The sequence below is a fragment of the Homarus americanus genome, unplaced genomic scaffold, assembly GCF_018991925.1.
Source record: "Homarus americanus isolate GMGI-L3 unplaced genomic scaffold, GMGI_Hamer_2.0 scaffold39525, whole genome shotgun sequence".
Lineage (NCBI taxonomy): Eukaryota > Metazoa > Arthropoda > Malacostraca > Decapoda > Nephropidae > Homarus > Homarus americanus.
In genome coordinates this window covers 32,407-58,429 of record NW_024749445.1, presented here as the reverse complement: position 1 = coordinate 58,429, position 26,023 = coordinate 32,407, and the positions used below count along the sequence as shown (strand labels likewise).

Sequence of the window (26,023 nt, the reverse complement as noted above, 5' to 3'; positions counted from 1 at the left end):
ATTACCACCATGCTATTGTACTATTCCAAATGATACTAAATGTTACATAATACTTCCTTGATATAAATGTACAGTACATATCAGGTGCCTACAAGAGAGCTCAGGTTCTCAACAGGCTCAGCCATGTTAATATTATCGACTGTATCTGTGTGATTCTGGCTAAATAAACTGTTTCAATATCATTTTATCCACAGTAAACTGCCTATTAGGTAACTGACCCCCAGTAAACTGCCTATTAGGTAACTCACCCACAGTAAATTGCCTACTAGGTAACTCACAGTAAACTGCCTATTAGGTAACTCACCCACAGTAAACTGCCTATTAGGTAACTCACCCACAGTAAACTGCCTATTAGGTAACTCACCCACAATAAACTATACGCTCTAGTTGTTGTATTCACCACCAGATGGTCACCAGGGTGCAGGTGTTCCCTGCTACAGCACCCTGTAATGGTATTGTAACTCCCAGACCTGGACACACTAGCGGCCCCTGAATATGGGGGGGCACTTGCCCCAAATGTCGTGCATTAATCCAATATTAACTGTATCATAACATAGTACAGTACAGAACTGTACCGTAAGACATAACTTACCTGTACTCCTGTAATTTTAGGTGGTAGTGATGGTTTGGAGCTGCTGGGTGGTCTAGGTGGTGCAGGCTTATTCCCAACAGAGGGCTTGTTGATTAACACTGGCTTACTGGGAAGGGTTGGGTGGTAGCCACTCTCAGAGGGTGTTGGGGTGTGTATTTCATCCTGCAGTCAAATGATCTTACAGTACTTCAAGCAGTACAGTACAAAGCAATACAGTACTTCAAGCAGTACAGTACAAAGCAATATATAGTGCTTCAAGCAGTACAGTACAAAACAATACAGTACTTCAAGCAGTACAGTACAAAGCAATATATAGTGCTTCAAGCAATATAGTACAAAACAATATATAGTACTTCAAGCAGTACAGTACAAAGCAATATATAGTACTGTACTAAAGACAATATTAATGATGAGGTTTAAAAGAATGGAGCCACAGTTTCAAGGAGGAATCACCACACCTATGTTGCTTCATTTCCAGATTACAGCATTGGAGCCTCTTTAATAGGCCCTTGTTCCATGAGGTGAGTTTACCTGTAGTTTCTCCCCCTAAACTTATGGCACCTGAAGATTATCCACCCTAATGCTACCCAACCCTGATCTAACCTAACGCTACCCAACCCTACCCTAAACTAAAATAAGAACATAAGAATGGAGTAAACTGCAGCGGGCCTATTGGCCCATACTGGGCAGTCCCATTTACACCCAACCCCTATCGCTCATATAGCCATCCAACCTATGTTTGAAGTTATCCGGCGTATTTGAGTAAATGATGATGTTTGGTAACTTGTTCCACTCGTCCACTACTCTATTTCCAAACCAATTTTTACCTATTTCGCACCTAAATCTAAATTTGTCTAATATAAAACCATTGCTACGAGTTCGCTCCTGGTTGGATAGTTCAAGTACCTTTCTTATGTCCCCTTTGTTTAGCCCTGACTTCCATTTATACACTTCTATCATATCGCCCCTCACTCTTCTCTTGAGGGTGCAAATAAAAATCGCTAACCTGTCTTGCACTCAAGGTTCCTAATGCCGGGATTAGTCTTGTCATTCTCTAAATTCTTTCCAAGGATTCTATCACACTCTGCAATATGGTGACCAGAACTGAACTGCGTAATCAAGTGAGGTCTCACAAGTGCAAGATATAGTTTAAAGATGACCCCGTAGTCTTGTAACTAACACTCCTTTGTATGAACCCAAGTACAGTACTGTATTAGCCTTGTCTCAAGCAAATAGTACACATTGTTTACTTGGAATCCATACTTATCATTACTCCTAAATCTTTCTCACATTCGGAATTCTCAATAACATCGTTGTTCATCTGATATCTGGTTTCTCTGTTTACATCTCCTAGACTAAGTACTTTAGATTTGTCCACATTGAATTTCATCTGCCATTTTTCAGAGCATTCAAAAAAATTTTTTAGATCCTCCTTTAGTTTTGGAGTCCTCGTCAGATTTAATTACACGTCCTATTTTAGTGTCATCAGCAAATTTACTTATGTTGCGGTCTACGCCAATATCTATTACGTAAATGTATATAATAAATAATATTAGTCCAAGTACTGAGCCTTGGGGTACTCCACTAGTGACGTTATCAATCGGATTTAGTGCGTTAATGCTCACTTGCTGTTCCTGCCCTGTAACACGCCCTAATCCGAATATCTCCTCAATGCCACGAGCCTCCACTTTTCTTATTAGTATTTCATGGGGACTCTGTCGAAGGCAGATATGCCACATCATAATTGTGCCCTCGTCCACTGGCATGAAAAGTGTTAACCCAGCAAGCGGGTTGGTCGCTGGCAGTTACTACCCGCATGGGGTTAATTGAGAAAAAGCAATATTTCCAAAATATAATTAAAAAAATAAGCGGGAAGCGAGGCGGATGTTCTGGAGCGTCCTCCGAGGCGAAGGGTTAACAGATTAATTAGACATGAAAGCCCGCTAGGAAGCCATGTTGGGAATCAATGATCAACTTGTGCTTCTCCATGTGATTTTGAATAGAGTTTGAAATGATTGCTACCAGTAATTTGCCTACAATTGATGTTACCGGTAAGCTGATTGGACGATAGTTAGAGGATAGTGATCTATCTCCCTTCTTGAAAATCGGTATATTACATTCGCTATCCTCCAGGATTCTGGTACTATACTCGTTTTTAAGGACAGGTTAAACAACTTTGCTAAGGGCATATTAAGCTCTTCCTTACATTTTTTTTTTTTTTTTTTTACGGGAATTAGCCCCCGGGCACAGGTCAAACATTCCTTTAATACTCTGGCAAATATCTCATCGGGACCTGAGGACTTATTAGGCTTTAGTTTGTCTATTTGCTTACTAACATCGTTACTAGTCACTACTATCTCGCTTAATCTATTTTCTTCACTATCACTGTATAGAGTCGGTGCCTTGGGTATCATGTTTAAATTTTCAGTGGTGAAAACTTGAAAAATATCTGTTCAGATTATTGCTCATTTCTCCATCATTATCAGTTAGCTTCGCGGTATCTGACTGCATTGGTCCAATCTTTTCTCGTGTTTTAGTTTGATACATTTGATAGAATCCCTTGGGGTTTGACTTCGCCGCCCTTGCTACCTTCAGTTCATTATTCCTCTTTTGCATCTCTAGGTCTTAACCCTGCCAGCCAATACCTGATAATAATCTCGGAGGTAGACTTCACCAGTTTATTCTCCTGCCTATAGCCTTCCTTTGTCCAATAATGTTCTTTAAATAATTATTTGTCCATTTAGAGTCATTGTTGTTTGATCTGAGTTTTCTGTATGGTATGTTCTACCTTTGTGCATTAAGTAACTCATTATTTATATTGTTGTGGAACTCGTCAACCTCAGATCTCGTGATCAGGTCATCCTCAACCGTCATATTTTGTGAGGATAAAGTTGTCAGGTCTCCAGGTAAAGTGAGGTTGCCCTCTGTGGGTACATTGTGTGAGGTCATGTAAGCCATCCCCAAACGTGATACCCCTCCCAGCTGCCTTTTCAACCTATCAAAGTTTGCCCTTCTGAAATCTGGGACTTTAATGTAATTTTCCTTTCGTCTGCCATTAAATTCTAATTGAAATCTTGTTTCTTTGTGATCGCTGTTAGCAAGTCGTTCCCTACCTCGACATTACTAACGAGGTTTTCTCTGTTTGACAGAACTAAATCGAGTTATGTATAGTATTACCCCAGGTGGGTTTGGTTATATGTTGGCTTAGGAAACAGTCCTGAACTATGTCAAGAAAATCCTCTGATTCTGAGTTACCTGTAAGGTCAATCCAATCTATTTGGCTTAAGTTAAAGTCGCCTACTATACAGACTTTGCTATGTACCTGGTGTAGATGATGGTGTACCTGGTGTACCTGGTGTAGATGATGGTGTACCGGTTGCAGATGATGGTGTACCTGGTGTAGATGATGGTGTACCTGGTGTAGATGATGGTGTACCTGGTGTAGATGATGGTGTACCTGGGTGATGATGGTGTACTGGTGTAGATGATGGTGTACCTTAGTGTCAGATGATGGTGTACCTGGTGTAGATGATGTGTGTACCTGGTGTAGATGATGGTGTACCTGGTGTACCTGTTGTAGATGATGGTGTACCTGTGTATGATGTCCTGGTGTACCTGTTGGAGATGATGTGTACCTGGTGTAGATGATGGTGTACCTGGTGTAGATGATGGTGTACCTGGTGTAGATGATGGTGTACCTGTAGATGGTGTACCTTAGTGTACCTGTGTGGTGATGGTGTGTGTAGATGATGGTGTGACCTGGTGTAGATGATGGTGTGACCTGGTGTGGATGATGGTGTAACCTTTCCTCACACACCACACCTACACACCACCACCACCTCACCACACCACACCACACACACACACACCTCACACCACACCACCCCACACCACACCACCACCACACCTCACACCACACCTCACACCACACACACACCACACACACACACACACACACCACCTCACACACCATTCCCTAACTCACTATGCTGCAGAATCACCACATTCTTGACCTAAAAGCTGCATTTGATATTGCCAATAGGCAGCAGTGTTGTGAACTAGCCCAAAACGGATATGGGAGGTAGGCTGTTACACTGGATAAGTCAGTTACCTAACCAACAGAAAGAGGCTGCTGCACTGTTTTCGCAGGTTACAAAAGTAAGATTAAAGATATGCAACTTGGTACCTCAAGGTGGAGTACACCCCCACTTTCTTCAATGTTCTTATGAATGCATTATTAAATTTATGCCAGACAACCCCAGCAATATCTCAATCCCAAGCAATGCTGATGATATTCTTCAACATACTAAATTCGCCGTGAGAAATGCAAAACCACCTGAACCGCTGTATCGCAGCCTGTGAGATCCTTGGTCTTGTGTCTTCACTGAAAAAGCAATGTGATTTCAACAAAACAACTGGTAACACATAAGCGTGGCCCCGCCAAGATTCAAGATAGTAGCACAACACCAATTGACCCATGTTATTTCTTTTAAATATCGTGGTGTTTTGTCCTTGGCCCTACCTGCCATACAACAGCTAACGCAATGCTGACAGACTGGAACCTCTTAGGGGTGTGGCGGGGTACAGCCCGCACTATGGTGCTAATATTAGGACTGTTAAAACAATAACTTTACCTGAGCTGTATAAGATCTCTGATAGATTACCCACGCCTGCCAGCCTGGTCGCCCGTGACAGAATGTCGTTGACAAGCTAGAGAAAATGCAAAATAAAGCCTCAGAGGTATCCTAGGATATCCCCGCGGGCACTAAGTGCCCAGCCTTGAGGGAAGAACTGGGGCCCCATGCAGTGTTAAAAGATAGAATAGTGAAGTCCCAACCTCGCAGTAGACACAGAGGCTATAACGTGGTGATCCTGATAACATTGTTTCCTTAAAATTGCTAGAATAACCGCTGAACCATGGGACACAGGTGGTCTAAATGAGATCCCAGAAACTACACAGCTACACATTTGAAGATGTTTTGGACTACACCACCTGCAAAGTTGAGACACAACAGTGCTTCCTGCCACCACAGACCAGTTCCTTCGATATCACAATGCCGACATATCCGCCTAAAAATTAATTGGCCTGGCATTTGTTTGTACAGCACTGCCAAATTGGAGCTCTTGAACACATACACACTCTACAGACTGATGATAATATCACACAGACCATCTACACTGTTGGATCTCCTAACACCGCCTGTGGAGGCTGGAAGTGCTATTGTTGGCTTTCAACCTGACAGTAATATAGTGAAAAGGAAGTTAGGAGTAACAACTGGGCATTCACTCTACAAGCTTCAGTGGTTGCCATACTCACAGCTGTAAATTCACTGAAACCACTGTACTGGCAGTCTCATCATCACTGACTCTCTCTGCATCCTCCACTACTTGCCCTTGGCTTTTCGACTCAGGTTGTCACGCTCTTGTCTCTGAAGCCAGACACAAATATGCGTGCCTTGTTGACCGGGGTGTCAAGGTCAAGCTGTTGTGGATCCTCTCACATAGGCCTCATAAAACATGACAGGATTTGATGCCTGTAAACCGTCTAACAGGCACCGTTGAATACAATTTGGGTCATCCAAAAGAACCTAAAACTGTAAGTGGGAAAGAACTTGTTGATGTGAGGTTTGGCCTTGCGTGAGCCTTTAGTGCAAGCAGGCACTAGTCGATCCATGAACTACCATGATGAATGTATCCAAGTAAACATATATAGGTAAGTAACAAAATCACTATGAGTACAAGATGTTTCCGCTAAATTAAGGAATTTGAATATAAAATGCCTCTGTGATATGTTCCTCAAGCAGATAAACAAGACTAAATATGAAATGTGTGGCAAACATATAACCTGCAGCTTAACTTCTTATCCTCAACTGTGTGAAGATAAAGACAGCACAAGAACAGAGTCCAGCTTTTTCTGTGTGTGTGAAATAGCAACACTTCATCTCTAATGGCAAGATAACCCGACATGTGGGTGTATCCACTTTTGCACTTAGTAACTATATCAGTTCTCATGTTGCAAAACCGAATACACAATGTCTTGAATACTTCTCACGTAAATGTGAATAACAAAGTGTAAAGGCCAGACATACTGCCTCCTGCATACCAGCACTCACGCATTTGTGAATGGGATTACCCTTTATGTATAGAACCTTAAACAAATAATGTAATTGAAATGTTGATGGCAACATTCAGTGCCATAATATCTGTAGCGAGAGTTAATTATTATGACCCTTGTAAACTCTACTCTGTAATCCTTTTGAGCTACCACTCAGAGATAGTGTAGAATTGCACAATAAAAGTAACCTTTGGCATAAAATAAAATCAATCACACACACCACACAGGCAACAAATAAAAATCAATCACACACCACACCACACCTCACACCACACCTCACACACACCCTCACCACACCTCACACACCACACACCACACCACACACCTCACACCTCACACCATACCTCACACCACACCTCACACACCACACCACACCACCTCACCTCACCATACCTCACACCACCACACCTCACACCACACCACACACACACACACACACCTCACCACACCTCACATTTCACACCACACCACCTCACACCACACCACACACCTCACACCACACCACACCTCACACACTTCACACCACACCTCACACCTCCACGCACCTCACACCTCACACCACACCTCACACCACCTCACACACCCACCACACCTCACACACCACATCACCACCACACCACACCTCACACACCTCACCTTCACCACACACCTCACACCACCTCACACACTTCACACCACACACCTCACACACCTCACACCTCACACCACACCTCACACCACACCACACCCTCACACCACACCACACCTCACACCACACACCACACAACTCTCACACCATACAGTACACCTCTCACACCCACACCTCCACCACACCACACACCTCACACACCACTCACTACCTCACACACCTCACCACACCTCACACACACACCACACCTCACACACCCTCACACACAGCACACCTCACACACACACCTCACACCACACCTCACACCACACCTCACACCCACCACCTCACACACACCTCACACCACACCTCACCACACCACACCTCACACATCACACTTCACACCACACCTCACCACACCTCACACACACCACACCTCACACACCACACCCTCCACACCACACCACACACCACCACAGCACACCTCCCACCACACCTCACACCATACCTTACACCACCACACCTCCACCACACCCTCACACCTCACACACACCACACACCCCACACCACATCTCACACACCTCACACACACCACACCTCACACACCACACCTCACACCACACACACCTCACACCACACACCACACCACACCCTCACACCACACCTCCCACACCACACACACCACACCACCTCACACCCACACCTCACACCATACCTCACACCACCACCTCACATCACCTCACACGACACGACACCACACCACACCTCACCCACCACACCTCACACCACACCTCACACCATACCTCACACCTCATACACCTCACACCTCATACACCCCTCACACCACACACCACACCTCTCACACCACCACACCTCACCACACCTCATACACCTCACACCACACCTCACACGACACCACACCTCACACCCACACCTCCCCTCCACACCTCCACACCACACCTCACATGACACCACCTCACACCACCACACCACACCTCACACCCCTCACACGACACCACACCTCACACACCACCTCACACCCACACCTCCCCTCCACACCTCACACACCCCACCTCACACACCACACCCTCCCACTCCACACACCTCACACCACACCTCACACACACACCACACCTCACACGACACCACACCTCAAACGACACCATACCTCAAACGACACCACAAATCACACTACACCTCACACCACACCTCACACCACATACCTCACAACACACCATACCACTCCTCACACCACCTCACCATACCACTCCTCACACCACCTCACCATACCACTCCTCACACCACCTCACCATACCACTCCTCACACCACCACACCATACCACTCCTCACACCACCTCACCATACCACTCCTCACACCACCTCACCATACCACACCTCACCTCCTACTACTACTACTACTTTGCTGTTACTCGGGATGGAGTGTGACGATCATCCAGCTATGATAGAATGATATGAGTTACGTATTAGGGATGTGCAGTGTCCTGCACAATGGCACCCAGTCTGAGTTCTTCCCCACCCAAACGGGGGTTAAACAAGGGTGTGCATTGGCACCAACTCTCTTTTTCATTTTCTTGGCTGCCGTCCGTACTCATGCCAGTGCCAATTTAGCCGTCGGGGTGGACATCGAGTACCGGCTGAAGGGTCTTTTCAACGTAAGACGACTCCAGGCGGGAACAAAGGTGTCGGCAGCTTCCATTACTGAACTTAGGTATGCAGACGACCTCACCCTTGTCACTCACACTGATCGTGAACTACAGGAGATCGTGAACACCTTAGTATATGCGCATGCACACTTCGGCCTTGAGGTGAATGTACGTAAGACTCAAATTCTCTTTCAACCTGCCCCTGGTTCAGCCACACCTCCACCATCCATCCAGCTTAAGGTACTATCCTCTCTAATGTTACCCACTTTCGGTATGAGACATGGGTCACATACAGGAGGCACCTCAAGGAACTTTAAAACTTTCACCAACGTAATCTACGTTCCATCCTCAGAGTTCGCTGGGAAGACAAGAGAACAAATGCCAGTATTCTCGCTGACACCAACTGTAGGAGCATCAGGGCTACCATTATCCATGAACAACTACGCTGAACTGGCCATATTATCCGCATGTTACCCGTATCAATGACAGTCACCTAACGAATAATAAACGTACCGCATGCGGGCAACTGAAAAGGTATCAGGATAGTCTTAAGACAAACCTGAAAAATTGCCGAATTGACTTCTTCACCTTGGAGACGATTACTCCACACCTTAACGCTTGGGGGATCACCACACGAGAAGGTGCAACATCTTTGAACGATCCTGCCGGTCCCGTATCGGCTCTTCAGTCACCTCAGAACTCACCAACGTAGGTGACATCCTTAATAGCTCATATTATTATATCATAGCTGGATGATCGTCACACTCGATTCCGAGGGTGTGTGTGTGTGTGTGTGTGTGTGTGTGTGTGTTAACGACACTGTGTACCAACCATATATCTTACTCAGCTTCAAAGGTGTGATAAATTATATGATCTTGTGTACAGTAGTTGGCCTTTCACTCGCACACCAAATCTTCTGACAAAATCCTACATTAGAAGCTTCACATTGTAATGAACCCAAGATCAAACACACTTTCCTCTCCAGATCTCACTGAAGATAAATATATTCCAAATTCTTCACATGCGGAATATAAAATGCTTATTATTAATTACAACAGCAGTTCTTATGATTATCTTACAATGATTACTGCTGTACCATAAAGCTTATAATGATTACTGTACCACAAGGCTTACAATGATTACTGTACCATAAAGTTTACAATGATTACTGTACCATAAAGCTTATAATGATTTCTGTACAAAGATTACAGTACACTATCAACAAAGAGAGCAAATGATAGCGGCGCTACTCACCACAGGTGGTCTAGGGGGCGCGGGTTTACTGGCCGGGCTAGGGGGCACAGGCAGAGGTCCTCTTGATGGTCGATCACTTGGAAAAGAAGGCTTGGACGTGGCGGGGGGCGGCGGGGGAGCTGGATTACTTTTACTACTAGGCTGTTGGACCAACTAAACATTACTACTTATTTTCTGGGTGTTCTTAAGTATAATTGTCAATACAGTATAGGAAGACACAAATATACAGTATAGGAACACACTAATATACAGTATAGGAAGACACTAATATACAGTATAGGAAGACACTAATATACAGTATAGGAAGACACTAATATACAGTATAGGAACACACTAATATACAGTATAGGAACACACTAATATACAGTATAGAATAATGGTTGACCCTCGTGTAACGAGGATTGCCGGCCCAAGGGCCACCTAGGCATGAATTTGTTTAAGGTGTAGAAGCGGTCGCCAACACAACAACCACACCCTAAGTTAACGAGCAGTATGACCCAGTGTTTAAGGTGTAGAAGCGGTCGCCAACACAACAACCACACCCTGAGTTAACGAGCTGCATGACCCAGTGTTTAAGGTGTAGAAGCTGTCGCCAACACAACAACCACACCCTGAGTTAACGAGCTGCATGACCCAGTGTTTAAGGTGTAGAAGCGATCGCCAACACAACAACCACACCCTAAGTTAACGAGCAGTACGACCCAGTGTTTAAGGTGTAGAAGCTGTCGTCAACACAACAACCACACCCTAAGTTAACGAGCAGTATGACCCAGTGTTTAAGGTGTAGAAGCTGTCGCCAACACAACAACCACACCCTAAGTTAACGAGCAGTATGACCCAGTGTTTAAGGTGTAGAAGCTGTCGCCAACACAACAACCACACCCTAAGTTAAAGAGCAGTATGACCCAGTGTTTAAGGTGTAGAAGCTGTCGCCAACACAACAACCACACCCTAAGTTAACGAGCAGTATGACCCAGTGTTTAAGGTGTAGAAGCTGTCGCCAACACAACAACCACACCCTAAGTTAACGAGCAGTATGACCCAGTATTTAAGGTGTAGAAGCTGTCGCCAACACAACAACCACACCCTAAGTTAACGAGCTGCATGACCCAGTGTCAAGGAATAGTCCAGGAAGACCGGACAACTCGCCAACTGCACTGGCTAACTATTATGCAGGAACACGATCCGGAAATCGATTAACATCCAGGTCCACAATTATTGCTGGGTAGACAGAGGCAAATGGCATAAAGAAACTTGCCCATAGTTTCACCCTGCCCGAGGATAGAACCTGGGTCCGCTCGCTTGCGAGGCGAACAGGCTAACCACTACCCCACAGGTCGTCGCAACATACAGTATATAAAGACATTATCTACACCAATATGTAAGCAGTTTACCCCCTAAAATATTCCCGTAATATAATCATGTATATTAAAAATGATGAAATAGAGGAACAATGAGGATTGATTCTAACCCTTTGAGTATGATGACATGTTGAGAGGTTTAAGTCATTGTTCTTAACGTTAAGTCATTGTTCTTAAGGTTAAGTCATTGTTCTTAAGGTTAAGTCATTGTTCTTACGGTTAAGTCATTGTTCTTACGGTTAAGTCATTGTTCTTACGGTTAAGTCATTGTTCTTAAGGTTAAGTCATTGTTCTTACGGTTAAGTCATTGTTCTTACGGTTAAGTCATTGTTCTTACGGTTAAGTCATTGTTCTTAAGGTTAAGTCATTGTTCTTAAGGTTAAGTCATTGTTCTTACGGTTAAGTCATTGTTCTTAAGGTTAAGTCATTGTTCTTAAGGTTAAATCATTTATTCTTAAGGATTAAGTCGTTGTTCTGCAGTTAAGTCATTGTTCTTATGGTTAAGTCATTGTTCTTAAGGTTGAAGTCATTGTTCTTACGGTTAAGTCATTTGTTCTTAGGTTAAGTCATTGTTCTTAGGTTAAGTCATTGTTCTTACGGTTAAGTCACATTGTTCTTAAGGTTAAGTCATTGTTCTTACAGTTAAGTCATTGTTCTTACGGTTAAGTCTGTTCTTAAGGTTAAGTCATTGTTCTTAAAAGGTTAGTCATTGTTCTTCTGGTTAAGTCATTCTTAAGGTTAAGTCATTATTCTTGCAGTTGAAGTCATTGTTCTTATGGATTGAAGTCATTGTTCTTACGGTTAGAGTCATTGTTCTTCAAGGGATTGAGTCATTGTTCTTACGGTTAAGTCATTGTTCTTAAGGTTAAGTCATTGTTCTTAAGGTTAAGTCATTGTTCTTACAGTTGAAGTCCATTGTTCTTAAGGTTAAGTCATTGTTCTTACGGTTAAGTCATTGTTCTTAAGGTTAAGTCATTGTTCTTATGGTTAAGTCATTGTTCTTACGGTTAAGTCATTGTTCTTAAGGTTAAGTCATTGTTTTTAAGGTTAAGTCATTGTTCTTAAGGTTAAGTCATTGTTCTTAAGGTTAAGTCATTGTTCTTACGGTTAAGTCATTGTTCTTAAGGTTAAGTCATTGTTCTTATGGTTAAATCATTGTTCTTACGGTTAAGTCATTGTTCTTAAGGTTAAGTCATTGTTCTTACGGTTAAGTCATTGTTCTTAAGGTTAAGTCATTGTTCTTACGGTTAAGTCATTGTTCTTACGGTTAAGTCATTGTTCTTATGGTTAAGTCATTGTTCTTAAGGTTAAGTCATTGTTCTTAAGGTTAAGTCATTGTTCTTACGGTTAAGTCATTGTTCTTAAGGTTAAGTCATTGTTCTTAAGGTTAAGTCATTGTTCTTACGGTTAAGTCATTGTTCTTACGCTTAAGTCATTGTTCTTATGGTTAAGTCATTGTTCTTAAGGTTAAGTCATTGTTCTTAAGGTTAAGTCATTGTTCTTAAGGTTAAGTCATTGTTCTTACGGTTAAGTCATTGTTCTTATGGTTAAGTCATTGTTCTTAAGGTTAAGTCATTGTTCTTAAGGTTAAGTCATTGTTCTTAAGGTTAAGTCATTGTTCTTACGGTTAAGTCATTGTTCTTAAGGTTAAGTCATTGTTCTTATGGTTAAGTCATTGTTCTTACGGTTAAGTCATTGTTCTTAAGGTTAAGTCATTGTTTTTAAGGTTAAGTCATTGTTCTTAAGGTTAAGTCATTGTTCTTAAGGTTAAGTCATTGTTCTTACGGTTAAGTCATTGTTCTTGGACTGGGCTCATTGTTCTTAAGGATTAGTATTTTGGAGTTAAAGTCATTGTTCTTAGGGTTAAGTCATTGTTCTTAGGGTTAAGTCATTGTTCTTAGGGTTAAGTCATTGTTCTTAAGGTTAAGTCATTGTTCTTACGGTTAAGTCATTGTTCTCGTGGCCTTAAGTCTTCCTATTTAATGGTTAAACTTTAGGGTTAAATCATTGTACTGTTGGGGTTAAGTCATCATACTGATGGGGTTAACTCATCATACTCAAGGGGTTAAGTCATCATACTCAAGGGGTTAACTCATCATACTCAAGGGGTTAACTCATCATACTCAAGGGGTTAATCATCATACTCAAGGGGTTAACTCATCATACTCAAGGGGTTAACTCATCATACTCAAGGGGTTAACTCATCATAGGGATGAGGTTAAGTCATCATACTCAAAAGGTTAAGTCATCGTACTCAAGGTGTTAAGAAATGATTGAGTGTTTAAGGGTTTCAATATTAAGTAATGCCAACACACGGGGTTCCAACACTAAACTGCCTGACCTTCCCATTGTCTTAAGTCCAATTTGTCAACACTACTGTATGCTGTACTGTAACAACTATTGTGGACCAACCCCTTTGTTATGACCAAGACAGGGGCACGAGTTGTCTAGACCAGTGCTATTCAACCTGGGTGGACGAGATGTGAAAGGATGTCGAAACGTGTGACTGTGTGTGTGTGTCGCCTGCATTGTTTCTATGGGAACATGACGTCACCTGTAATATTTGAAACGCCAACCAATGCGACAAGTGTGCTGGGAAGTGGATTAGGTTTTAAATTTCAAAATCAGTGCCCCCTGAGCAACGCTCTTGTGCATTATGCAGAAGACTCGACAGCAGCACCCTTATCCACTACCTCCTAAGATGTCCCCACACACAACGCTTCCGTGACGCCTGCTGGACCACCACTCCACGACCCCCTGACGGAGACACGAAGATCCTCCCCATACTGGCCAGATATTATGTAAATAATATTGATTATGTGTTGAAGGAATATCCTTCCTTCCTTAGGCTTTAGTAAGTCCCTTTATAATATTTATACTGTATATACTTGTGACACTTGCCAGATGCTTCTGGTGTCATTGTACAGAGGTACCTAGTGACAGCATTAGGGTCCCGCTTCCTCTATCAAGGAATAAACAATTGAAATTGATATTGAACTCAGTGCCCAATTGACTGTCGTGGAGAGAGTAGGTAAGGTAGCGTTTCACTCTATTCCTCACGGCTTGTATTAATATACCATGAAGCTGGACGAAACAACAGATTTAGTCTAAGACCACAGTTGAACATTATTTGTGCTGCCTCCATCTGGGGGTTGAAACAACAGAGGAGAACAGTTTCCACAACCTGAATTATTTTATTTGAAGGGGGAATTGAATGGTCAAAATGCAAATCCGTCACTACAAGGGTAAGGTTGGAGCAATCAACGGTGTTGCGGCGAAAATCCAAGTCGTATCACCTAACTGCTTCAATTCACTGTGATTCACCGAGAGGCCCTTGTTGCTAAGCGACTGAAAGAAACTGAAACAGCCAGTGAAAAAATAATTTTGAGCTCCTTCCCGATGACATAGTTAAAATTATGAATTATAAGCAGACTCATGGAAAAAAAAATGTTTGGTGAGTTGTGCAAAGTCTATATGGATGCCAACTTCAAACTGCTCTTTCATGCCAAGGTGCGGTGGTTATCCCGTGGGAAGGTTCTGAACAGAGTGCTACTAGCAATGAGAGAACAGTTGCGTGTTTTCTTCACAGAGGAAGCAAACCCCATGGCAGTTAAACTTCACGATAACTTTTGACTGACCAAGTTGTCATACGTGGCCTCAATTTTTTATCATTTGAACAAACTCAACATCAGTCACCAAGGCAAAGGTCGGTATATCTGTAATGTCACAGCAATAGGAAAAATAAATGGACTCAAACTGAAGGTGCAAAAGTGGAGAGACAACGTAGAAAAGAACAATTTGTCTGATTTCCCGACTTTTGATAACTTTATGAGACAATATGACTGGGAACACGGAGAGCAGGCAACAGAAGTGGAGCCACTCGAGATGCCTGCTTGTTAATCACCACACCTTGATCCAGGAAAACCTCAACGTGAATTTCCCAGGGAGTGAGAACTAATACCTGTACTGCAACATGTGGTGAGAGCTAACACCTGTACTCCAACATGTGGTGAGAGCTAACACCTGTACTCCAACATGTGGTGAGTGCTAACACCTGTACTCCAACATGTGGTGAAAGCTAACACCTGTACTCCAACATGTGGTGAAAGCTAACACCTGTACTCCAACATGTGGTGAGAGCTAACACCTGTACTCCAACATGTAGCGAGAGCTAACACCTGTACTGCAACATGTGGTGAGAACTAACACCTGTACTCCAACCTGTGGTGAGAGCTAACACCTGTACTCCAACATGTGGTGAGAGCTAACACCTGTACTCCAACATGTGGTGAGAGCTAACACCTGTACTCCAACATGTGGTGAGCGGCACACCTGTATCTAAATATGTGCAGAGAGCGCAACACTTGTATCTGAACCTGTGCTGGAGAGCCAACACCTGTATTTCCAACAACATGTGGTGAGAGCTAACACCTGTACTCCAACATGTGGTGAGAGCTAACACCTGTACTCCAACATGTGGTGAGAGCTAACACCTGTACTCCAACATGTGGTGAGAGCTAACACCTGTACTCCAACCTGTGGTGAGAGCTAACACCTGTACTCCAACATGTGGTGAGAGCTAACACCTGTACTCCAACATGTGGTGAGAGCTAACACCTGTACTCCAACCTGTGGTGAGAGCTAACACCTGTACTCCAACCTGTGGTGAGAGCTAACACCTGCATCTAACATGTGGCAGAGCTAACACCTGTACTCCAACCTGTAGAGAGCTAACACCTGTATTCCAACCTGTGGTGAGCTACCACCTGTACTCCATGGTGAGAGAGCCAACACCTTGCATTCAACATGGGTGAGAGAGCCAACACTGTATTCCAACATGTGGTGAGAGCCAAACCTGTACTCCAACCTCCGTAAGGAGAGCCAACACCTTCAGGACCCCAACTCCTGTGGTGAGAGCTTTCAACACCTGTACTCCAACACGTGGTGAGAGATACACCTGTACCCGCCCAAATATGTGGTGAGAGCTAACACCTGTACTCCAACCTGTGGTGAGAGCTAACACCTGTACTCCAACATGTGGTGAGAGCTAACACCTGTACTCCATGTGGTGAGAGAGCTAACACCTGTACTCCAACATGTGGTGAGAGCTAACACCTGTACTCCAACATGTGGGTTCTTAATCTATTTGCTGATGATTGGGTTAACTATTCTAAGGCTCTTTTGGAGCTCCAGACGGATTACGCTCCAAAAGCAGCCTTCAAGACATTAGCACACATCATGGATTTATGGGTTACATAACATACATCGCTGGATATTCCAGAATAGAAGGGGTTGGCTGAGCAGGCGACAACCATGTTCGTGCAGACGCCAACATCATATATGTGTGAGCAAAGCTTCTCTGCTTTAGTTTTAATTAAATCAAAGAAAGGGAACGCAGTTTTGAATGTGGATCCCCTCCTGCAGGGCGCAGTCGGCTGATGCCAAACTTTCAACGGGGACAAAGTACAAGAGCAGCCAAGCCACTTAATCACCAAAACATTCATAATTATAACCTATGATTAATAAATAGTAATTTTGTTCTGAATGAAAAATTATATATCAAAATATAATACAATTCGAAATAGTAAATAAATACAAATGAAACTGGTGTTTTGCCCCTTTACCTATTAGCAAAAATTGGTAAGGACTTCGAGTGGATGACTTTTAAGTTTGATCACTTGGGATGTACAGGCTAAATGGCAATCTTAAAATCTTCCGTTTCTGTATGGAAAGGATCATATCCTGTTCATTACAAATGTATCTTTTACGGTTCACTTTACAGGTGATGAGAGGAGACGCTGGCTAACACATTCCTTCTAAGAGTAACGACCCTACCATTGTCTTCTCAAGGGCCACAACGGCCTACCATTCTCGACTGGACAGGACAATCCATTATATAATCTAAACTTTACAACACACAATTTCCTCATTATTCTTGTAATAATAGGAAATCTAAATTACATTGATTTCGTCTAAGGGTTGTAAGAGAAGCGAAATGTTTTCTTCTTCTGTAATTGGTCCTAAATTTCAAACTGGATCAAATATTTTCTGATCAGGTGGCAGTTCCCCACCCCCCCAGTGAGGGGTTCTAAGTAACCACAGTCCTCACCTAACCCAGCCTAACCAATGACAGACCTCAACCTAACCCAGCCTAACCAATGACAGACCTCAACCTAACCCAGCCTAACCAATGACAGACCTCAACCAACCCAGCCTAACCAATGACAGACCTCAACCTAACCCAGCCTAACCAATGACAGACCTCACCCAACCCAGCCTAACCAATGACAGACCTCACCTAACCCAGCCTAACCAATGACAGACCACCACCTAAACCAGCCCACCAATGACAGACCTCACCCAACCCAGCCTAACCAATGACAGATGTCAACCTAACCCAGCCTAACCAATGACAGACCTCACCCAACCCAGCTTAACCAATGACAGACCTCAACCTAACCCAGCCTAACCAATGACAGTCTTCAACCAACCCAGCTCACCAATGACAGACCTCATCTAACCAAGCCCACCAATAACAGACCTTACCTAACCAGGCTAACCAATGACAGATCTCAACCTAACCCAGCCTAACCAATGACAGTCCTCAACGAACCCAGCCTAAACTAAACAGACATAGAATTCAAATTCAACCCAGCCTAACCAATGACAGACCTCAACCTAACCCAGCCTAACCAATGACAGACCTCACCCAACCCAGCCTAACCAATGACAGACCTCACCTAACCCAGCCTAACCAATGACAGACCACCACCTAAACCAGCCCACCAATGACAGACCTCACCCAACCCAGCCTAACCAATGACAGATGTCAACCTAACCCAGCCTAACCAATGACAGACCTCACCCAACCCAGCTTAACCAATGACAGACCTCAACCTAACCCAGCCTAACCAATGACAGTCTTCAACCAACCCAGCTCACCAATGACAGACCTCATCTAACCAAGCCCACCAATAACAGACCTTACCTAACCAGGCTAACCAATGACAGATCTCAACCTAACCCAGCCTAACCAATGACAGTCCTCAACGAACCCAGCCCACCAATGACAGACCTCACCTAACCAAGCCCACCAATGACAGACCTCTCACCCACCACCACCAAAATAACAGCAATAAGTGTAAGTCAAACCTTCGGGCTAGGTGGTATACTGTTGCTATCGGCGGTGTGTTGTGAATCCAAGGAGGGGTCTCGCGAGGCACAAGTCACAACAGGTTTACGTCCAGGCGGTAACAATGGAAGAGTCCTGGTGGCAGCTGTAGCAGTAAGAATACAGAGAGTGAGTAACAGTATTTTAGCAATCATACACTATCGTAACATCATCATACAGCTATCGTAACATTATCATACAGCAATCGTAAAATCATCATACAGCTATCGTAACATTATCATACAGCTATCGTAACATTATCATACAGCTATCGTAACATTATCATACAGCTATCGTAACATTATCATACAGCTATAGTAACATTATCATACAGCTCTACCTTCACACAGGAACAACAACACACCAGCTCTACCTTCACACAGGAACAACAAGACACCAGCTCTACCTTCACACAGGAACAACAACACACCAGCTCTACCTTCACACAGGAACAACAACACACCAGCTCTACCTTCACACAGGAACAACAACACACCAGCTCTACCTTCACACAGGAACAACAACACACCAGCTCTACAGCCCCGCACAGGAACAACAACCCCACCATCCTGGCTTCACACAGGAACATCAACACACCAGCTCTACCTTCACACAGGAACAACAACACACCAGCTCTACCTTCACACAGAACAACAACACACCAGCTCTGCCTTCACACACAGGAACAACAACACACCAGCTCTACCTTCACACACAGGAACAACAACACACCAGCTCTACCTTCACACAGGAACAACATGAGCAGCAGCTCTACCTTCACACAGGAACAACAACACACCATCTGCAACTTCACAGGAACAACAACACACCAGCTCTTTATGTTCCACACAGGAACAACAACACACCAGCTCTGCCTTCACACAGGAACAACAACACACCAGCTCTGCACCTTCACACAGGAACAACAACACCAGCTCTACCTTCACACAGGAACAACAACACACTAGCTCTACCTTCACACAGGAACAACAACACACCAAGCTCTACCTTCACACAGAGACAACAACACACCAGCTCTACAGCTTCACACAGGGAACAACAAAACACTAACCTACCTTCACACAGGAACAACAACACACAAGCTCTGCCTTCACACAGGGAACAACAACACACCAGCTCTGCAACTTCACACAGGAACAACAGCACACCAGCTACCTTCACACAGGAACAACAACACACCAGCTCTGCCTTCACAGGAACAACAACACACCAGCTCTACCTTCACACAGGAACAACAACACACCAGCTCTGCCTTCACACAGGAACAACAACACACCAGCTCTACCTTCCACACAGGAGCAACAACACACCAGCTCTGCCTTCACAGGAACAACACTTGACAGCAGCTCCACTTCACACAGGAACAACAACACACCAGCTCTGCATTTCACACAGGAACAACAACACACACCAGCTCTGCAACTTCACACAGGAACAACAACACCAGCTTCAACCTTCACTGAGACAACAACACACCAGCTCCTACCTTCACAGGAACAACAACACACCAGCTCTGCCTTCACACAGGGAACAACAACACACCAGCTCTAACCTTCCACACAGGAACAACAACCCACTGGCCTGCCTTCACACAGAGACCAACAACACACCAGCTCTACCTTCACACAGAAGACAACAGCACCAGCTCTGCCTTGCACAGGAACAACAACACACTAGCTCTACCTTCACACAGGAACAACTTGCTTACTAGCTCTACCTTCACACGAGGAACAACAACACCAGCTCTACCTTCACACAGGAACAACAACACACCAGCTCTGCCTTCACACAGAACAACAACACACCAGCTCTACCCAGCCTTCACACCAGGAACAACAACACACACCAGCTCTACCCCTTCACACAGGAACAACAACACACTAGCTCTGCCTTCACACAGGAACAACAACACACCAGCTCTGCCTTCACAGGAACAACAACACACCAGCTCTGCACTTCACACAAGACAACAACACACCAGCTCTACCTTCACACACAGGAACAACAACACACCAGCTCTGCAGCCACACAGGAACAACAGCACACCAGCTCTGCCTTCACACCAGGAACAACAGCACACACCAGCTCTACCTTCACACAGGAACAACAACACACTAGCTCTACCTTCACACAGGAACAACAACACACCAGCTCTACCTTCACACAGGAACAACAACACACCAGCTCTACTGCCTTCACCCAGGAACAACAACACTAGCTCTGCCTTCACACAGGAACAACACTGGCTCTACCTTCACACAGGAACAACAACACACCAGCTCTACCTTCACACAGGAACAACCTTACCAGCTCTACCTTCACACAGGAACAACAACACACAGCTCTACCTTCACACGAGAACAACAACACAAACTCTACCTTCACACAGGAACAACAACACACCAGCTCTACCTTCACACAGGAACAACAACACACCAGCTCTACCTTCACACAGGAACAACAGCACACACAAGCTCTGCTTTCACACAGGAACAACAACACACCAGCTCTACCTTCACACAGGAACAACAACACACCAGCTCTACCTTCACACAGAGACAACAACACACTAGCTCTACCTTCACACAGGGAACAACAACACACCAGCTCTGCCTTCACACAGGAACAACAACACACACTAGCTCTGCCTTCCCACAGGAACAACAGCACACAACCTACCTTCACACAGAACAACAACACAAGCTCTGCCTTCTTTAGAACAACAACACACCAGCTCTACCCCTTCCCACACCAGGAACAACAACACACCAGCTCTGCCTTCACACAGGAACAACAACACACTAGCTCTACCTTCACACAGGAACAACCACACACCAGCTCTACCTTCACACAGAATTAACAACACACCAGCTCTGCCTTCACACAGACAACAACACACCAGCTCTGCCTTCACACAGAACAACAACACACACTAGCTCTGCCTTCGCACAGAGACAACAACACACCAGCTCTGCATGCACAGGAACAACAGCACACCAGCTCTACCATCACACAGAACAACAACACACCAGCTCTACCTTCACCAGGAATAACAGCACACTAGCTCTGCCTTCACCCAGGAACAACAACGCACCAGCTCTGCCTTCACACAGGAACAACAACACACCAGCTCTGCCTTCACACCAGAAACAACAACACACTAGCTCTACCTTCACACAGGAACAACAACACACCAGCTCTACCTTCACACAGAAACAACAACACACCAAAGCTCTACCTTCATGCAAGGGCAACAACACACCAGCTCTACCATTCCACACAGGAACAACAACACACACCAGCTCTACCTTCACACAAGAACAACAACACACCAGCTCTACCTTCACACAGGAACAACAACACACTAGCTCTGCAACCACACAGGAACAACAACACACCAGCTCTACCTTCACACAAGAACAACAACACACACAAGCTCTACCTTCACACAGAACAACAACACACCAGCTCTACCTTCACAGGAATAATAACAACACACAAGCTCTAATTTCACAGGAACAACAACACACCAGCTCTACCTTCACACCAGGAACAACAACACACCAGCTCTGCCTTCACCAGGAATAACAACACACTAGCTCTACCTTCACACAGGAACAACAACACACAAGCTCTACCTTCACACAGGAACAACAACACACCAGCTCTGCATCACACAGGAACAACAACACACCAGCTCTACCATCACACACAGGAACAACAAGACACCAGCTCGACCTTCACACAGGAACAACAAGACACCAGCTCGACCTTCACACAGGAACAACAACACACCAGCTCTACCTTCATACAGGAACAACAACACACCAGCTCTACCGTCACACAGGAAAAACAACACACCAGCTCTGCAACCTTCACACAGGAACAACAACACACCAGCTCTACCTTCACACAGGAACAACAACACACCAGCTCTACTGCCTTCACACAGGAACAACAACACACCAGCTCTGCTGTCACACAGAACAACAACACACCAGCTCTACCTTCACACAGAACAACAACACTGACTCTGCAGCTAAAAGCCACAGGGAACAACAACACACCAGCTCTACCTTCACCTGGGAACAACAACAACACACCAGCTCTACCTTCACACAGACAACAACACACCAGCTCTGCATCACACAGGAACAACAAGACACCAGCTCGACCTTCACACAGACAACAACACACCAGCTCTACCTTCACACAGGGAACAACAACACACTAGCTCTGCCTTCACACAGGGAACACACCAGCTCTACCTTCATACAGGAACAACAACACACCAGCTCTACCATCACACACAGGAACAACAAGACACCAGCTCTCTGCAGCCTTCACACAGGAACAACAACACACCAGCTCTGCCTTCATGCAAGACAACAACACACCAGCTCTGCCTTCACACGGAACAACAACACCAGCTCTGCCTTCACACACAGGAACAACACACACCAGCTCTACCTTCACCCAGGAACAACAGACACCAGCTCTACCTTCACACAGGAACAACAACACACCAGCTCCTTCACACAGGAACAACAACACACCAGCTCTGCCTTCACACAGGAACAACAACACACCAGCTCTGCCTTCACACAGGAACAACAACACACCAGCTCTACCTTCACACAGGAACAACAACAAACCAAGCTCTACCTTCACACACAGAACAACAACACCAGCTCTGCCTTCACACAGAACAACAAGACACCAGCTCTACCTTCACACAGGGCAACAACACACCAGCTCTGCCTTCACACAGGAACAACGCTTACACACCAGCTCTACCTTCACACAGGAACAACAAGACACCAGCTCTACCTTCACACAGAACAACAACACACCAGCTCTACCTTCATACCCAGGAATAACAACACACCAGCTCTGCTGTCACACAGGAACAACAAGACACCAGCTCTACCTTCACATGAACAACAACACACCAGCTCTACCTACACACAGGAACAACCAGACATAGCTCTACCTTCACACAGGAACATCAAGACACCAGCTCTACCTTCACACAGGAACAACAACACACCAGCTCTGCCTTCACACAGGAACAACAACACACACAAGCTCTACCTTCACACATGAACAACAACACACCCCAGCTCTGCCTTCACACAGGAACAACAAGACACCAGCTCTACCTTCACACAGGAACATCAAGACACCAGCTCTGCCTTCACACAGGAACAACAACACCAGCTCTGCAGCCTTTTTAGGAACAACAACACACAAGCTCTGCCTTCACACAGGAACAACAACACACCAGCTCTACCTTCACACAGGAACAACACAACAGCTCTGCAGCCACACCCAGGAACAACAACACACCAGCTCTGCCTTCACACAGGAACAACAACACGCAGCTCTGCCTTCACACAGGAACATCAAGACACCAGCTCTGCCTTTACTGGGGAACAACAGCACACCAGCTCTGCCTTCACACAGGAACAACAACGCACCAGCTCTGCCTTCACACACAGGAACAACAACACACAAGCTCTACCTTCACACAGGAACAACAACACCAGCTCTGCCTTTCATGCAGGAATAACAACACACCGCTCTACCATCACACAAGGAACAACAAGACACCAGCTCTACCTTCACACATGAACAACAGCACACCAGCTCTACCTTCACACAGGAACAACAAGACACCAGCTCTGCATGCACAGGAACATCAAGACACCAGCTCTACCTTCACAGGAACAACAACACACCAGCTCTGCCTTCACACAGGAACAACAACACACAAGCTCTACCTTCACACAGGAACAACAACACACCTGGCTCTGCCTTCACACAGACAACAACACACCAGCTCTACCTTCACACAGGAACAACAACACACCAGCTCTACCTTCACACAGGAACAACAACACACACAGCTCTACCTTCACACAGGAACAGCTAGAAAGACCACCAGCTCTGCCTTCACACAGGAACAACAACACACCAGCTCTACCTTCACACGGGAACAACAACACACCAGCTCTACCTTCACACAGGAACAACAACACACAAGCTCTACCTTCACACAGGAACAACAACACACACCAGCTCTACCTTCACACAGAGACAACAACCACCGGGGGGGTAGGATGCCTTCCAAAATGAACACTGTGACTCCTGTTGTCTCGGTAGGGTTGCCAAAATACTTCATCCGTTGTGTCATATTGGCTCAACACAATTTTATCATGGTAATTTTTTGAGCGACAGTATATATTTAAGTTATGTTCCGGAGTGTTATTCTATTATAGGTTGAATATACTATTTATCCAGGTATAACTCTCCCAATTATATCACCTAACCTAATCTCACTTAACCTAGCCTGACCTCACACACACACACACACACACACACACACACACACACACACACACACACACACACACACACACACACACACACACACACACACTGACAACATGTATATCAACACAAAACAATAATATACACTTATGAGACAATGTTAATTAACACCAAGAAAGAGTAAATTAAATTATAAGAATTGGCAGGTAGCCTTCCTGTTGGTCGTAACCTGTTGACGCCATCTGCATGAGGCCAAGATGAGGCGCTGCTCCATTCATCATCCTTCCTCCTCCCTCCCCTCCCACCTCCACCTCCACCTCCTCCTCCTCTCTACCTCCTCCTCCTCCTGCACCATTTGCGGAGGGCTTGCCTGGAACAAAAGAAAAGATCGCATTATTAATAGACAATCCGGTAACCTATGTCTTTTAATTCACAAAAACTTACAATATCATAAACAAAATAACCATGTCCTCTTGAGTACGATGTCGTAACCTCACGAGTACGGTGTTAGTGGACTCAATGGGGTTAACCATCGTGCTCAAGGCGTTAAGTCATCAACAACAACAACAACAACAACAACAATAATAATAATAATAATACTTCATAAATGAGAGAGAGAGAGGTTGGTGGAATAGAATTGTTTTTTAGATTGCTCCGAGGGGCTAATTTATTGGGCACCCCCTTACATCCTGTGCAAGGTGAAGTGCAAAGCTTTACAGTGCCCATCTGGGAAGCATGCGGTGTTCACGCTTGCCTTTATGACTCGTGCATTAAGGCGCGTAAAAGCCTGAAGGGTCATGGATTATCGTAGCCCCGTTAAAGCACTAAGGTCAGGCGTCAGTGGCCGTCAGTTGATCTCTCTAGATCCAACATTTATATAGGGCGGACGTGTCTGGCAGAGGAGG

At 44.8% G+C, this 26,023-nt stretch overlaps 1 protein-coding gene across 1 annotated transcript in view; it reads right to left on the bottom strand.

Annotated features, from left to right (window-relative positions):
- Window positions 1–25,651, bottom strand: part of LOC121853364 (vegetative cell wall protein gp1-like) — a gene marked incomplete at its 3' end in the record, with an annotated part of 65,498 nt that extends 39,847 nt beyond the window's left edge. Inside the window, exons 1-5 of the mRNA XM_042347436.1 lie at window positions 25,563–25,651; window positions 25,313–25,416; window positions 18,746–18,870; window positions 10,233–10,373; window positions 593–754 (exon numbers count right to left, since the gene is read on the bottom strand). Coding sequence (XP_042203370.1) covers window positions 593–754; window positions 10,233–10,373; window positions 18,746–18,870; window positions 25,313–25,416; window positions 25,563–25,651 — 621 coding nt within the window. The remainder of the gene's footprint in view (window positions 1–592; window positions 755–10,232; window positions 10,374–18,745; window positions 18,871–25,312; window positions 25,417–25,562) is intronic.
- Window positions 25,652–26,023: the final 372 nt, after the last annotated feature.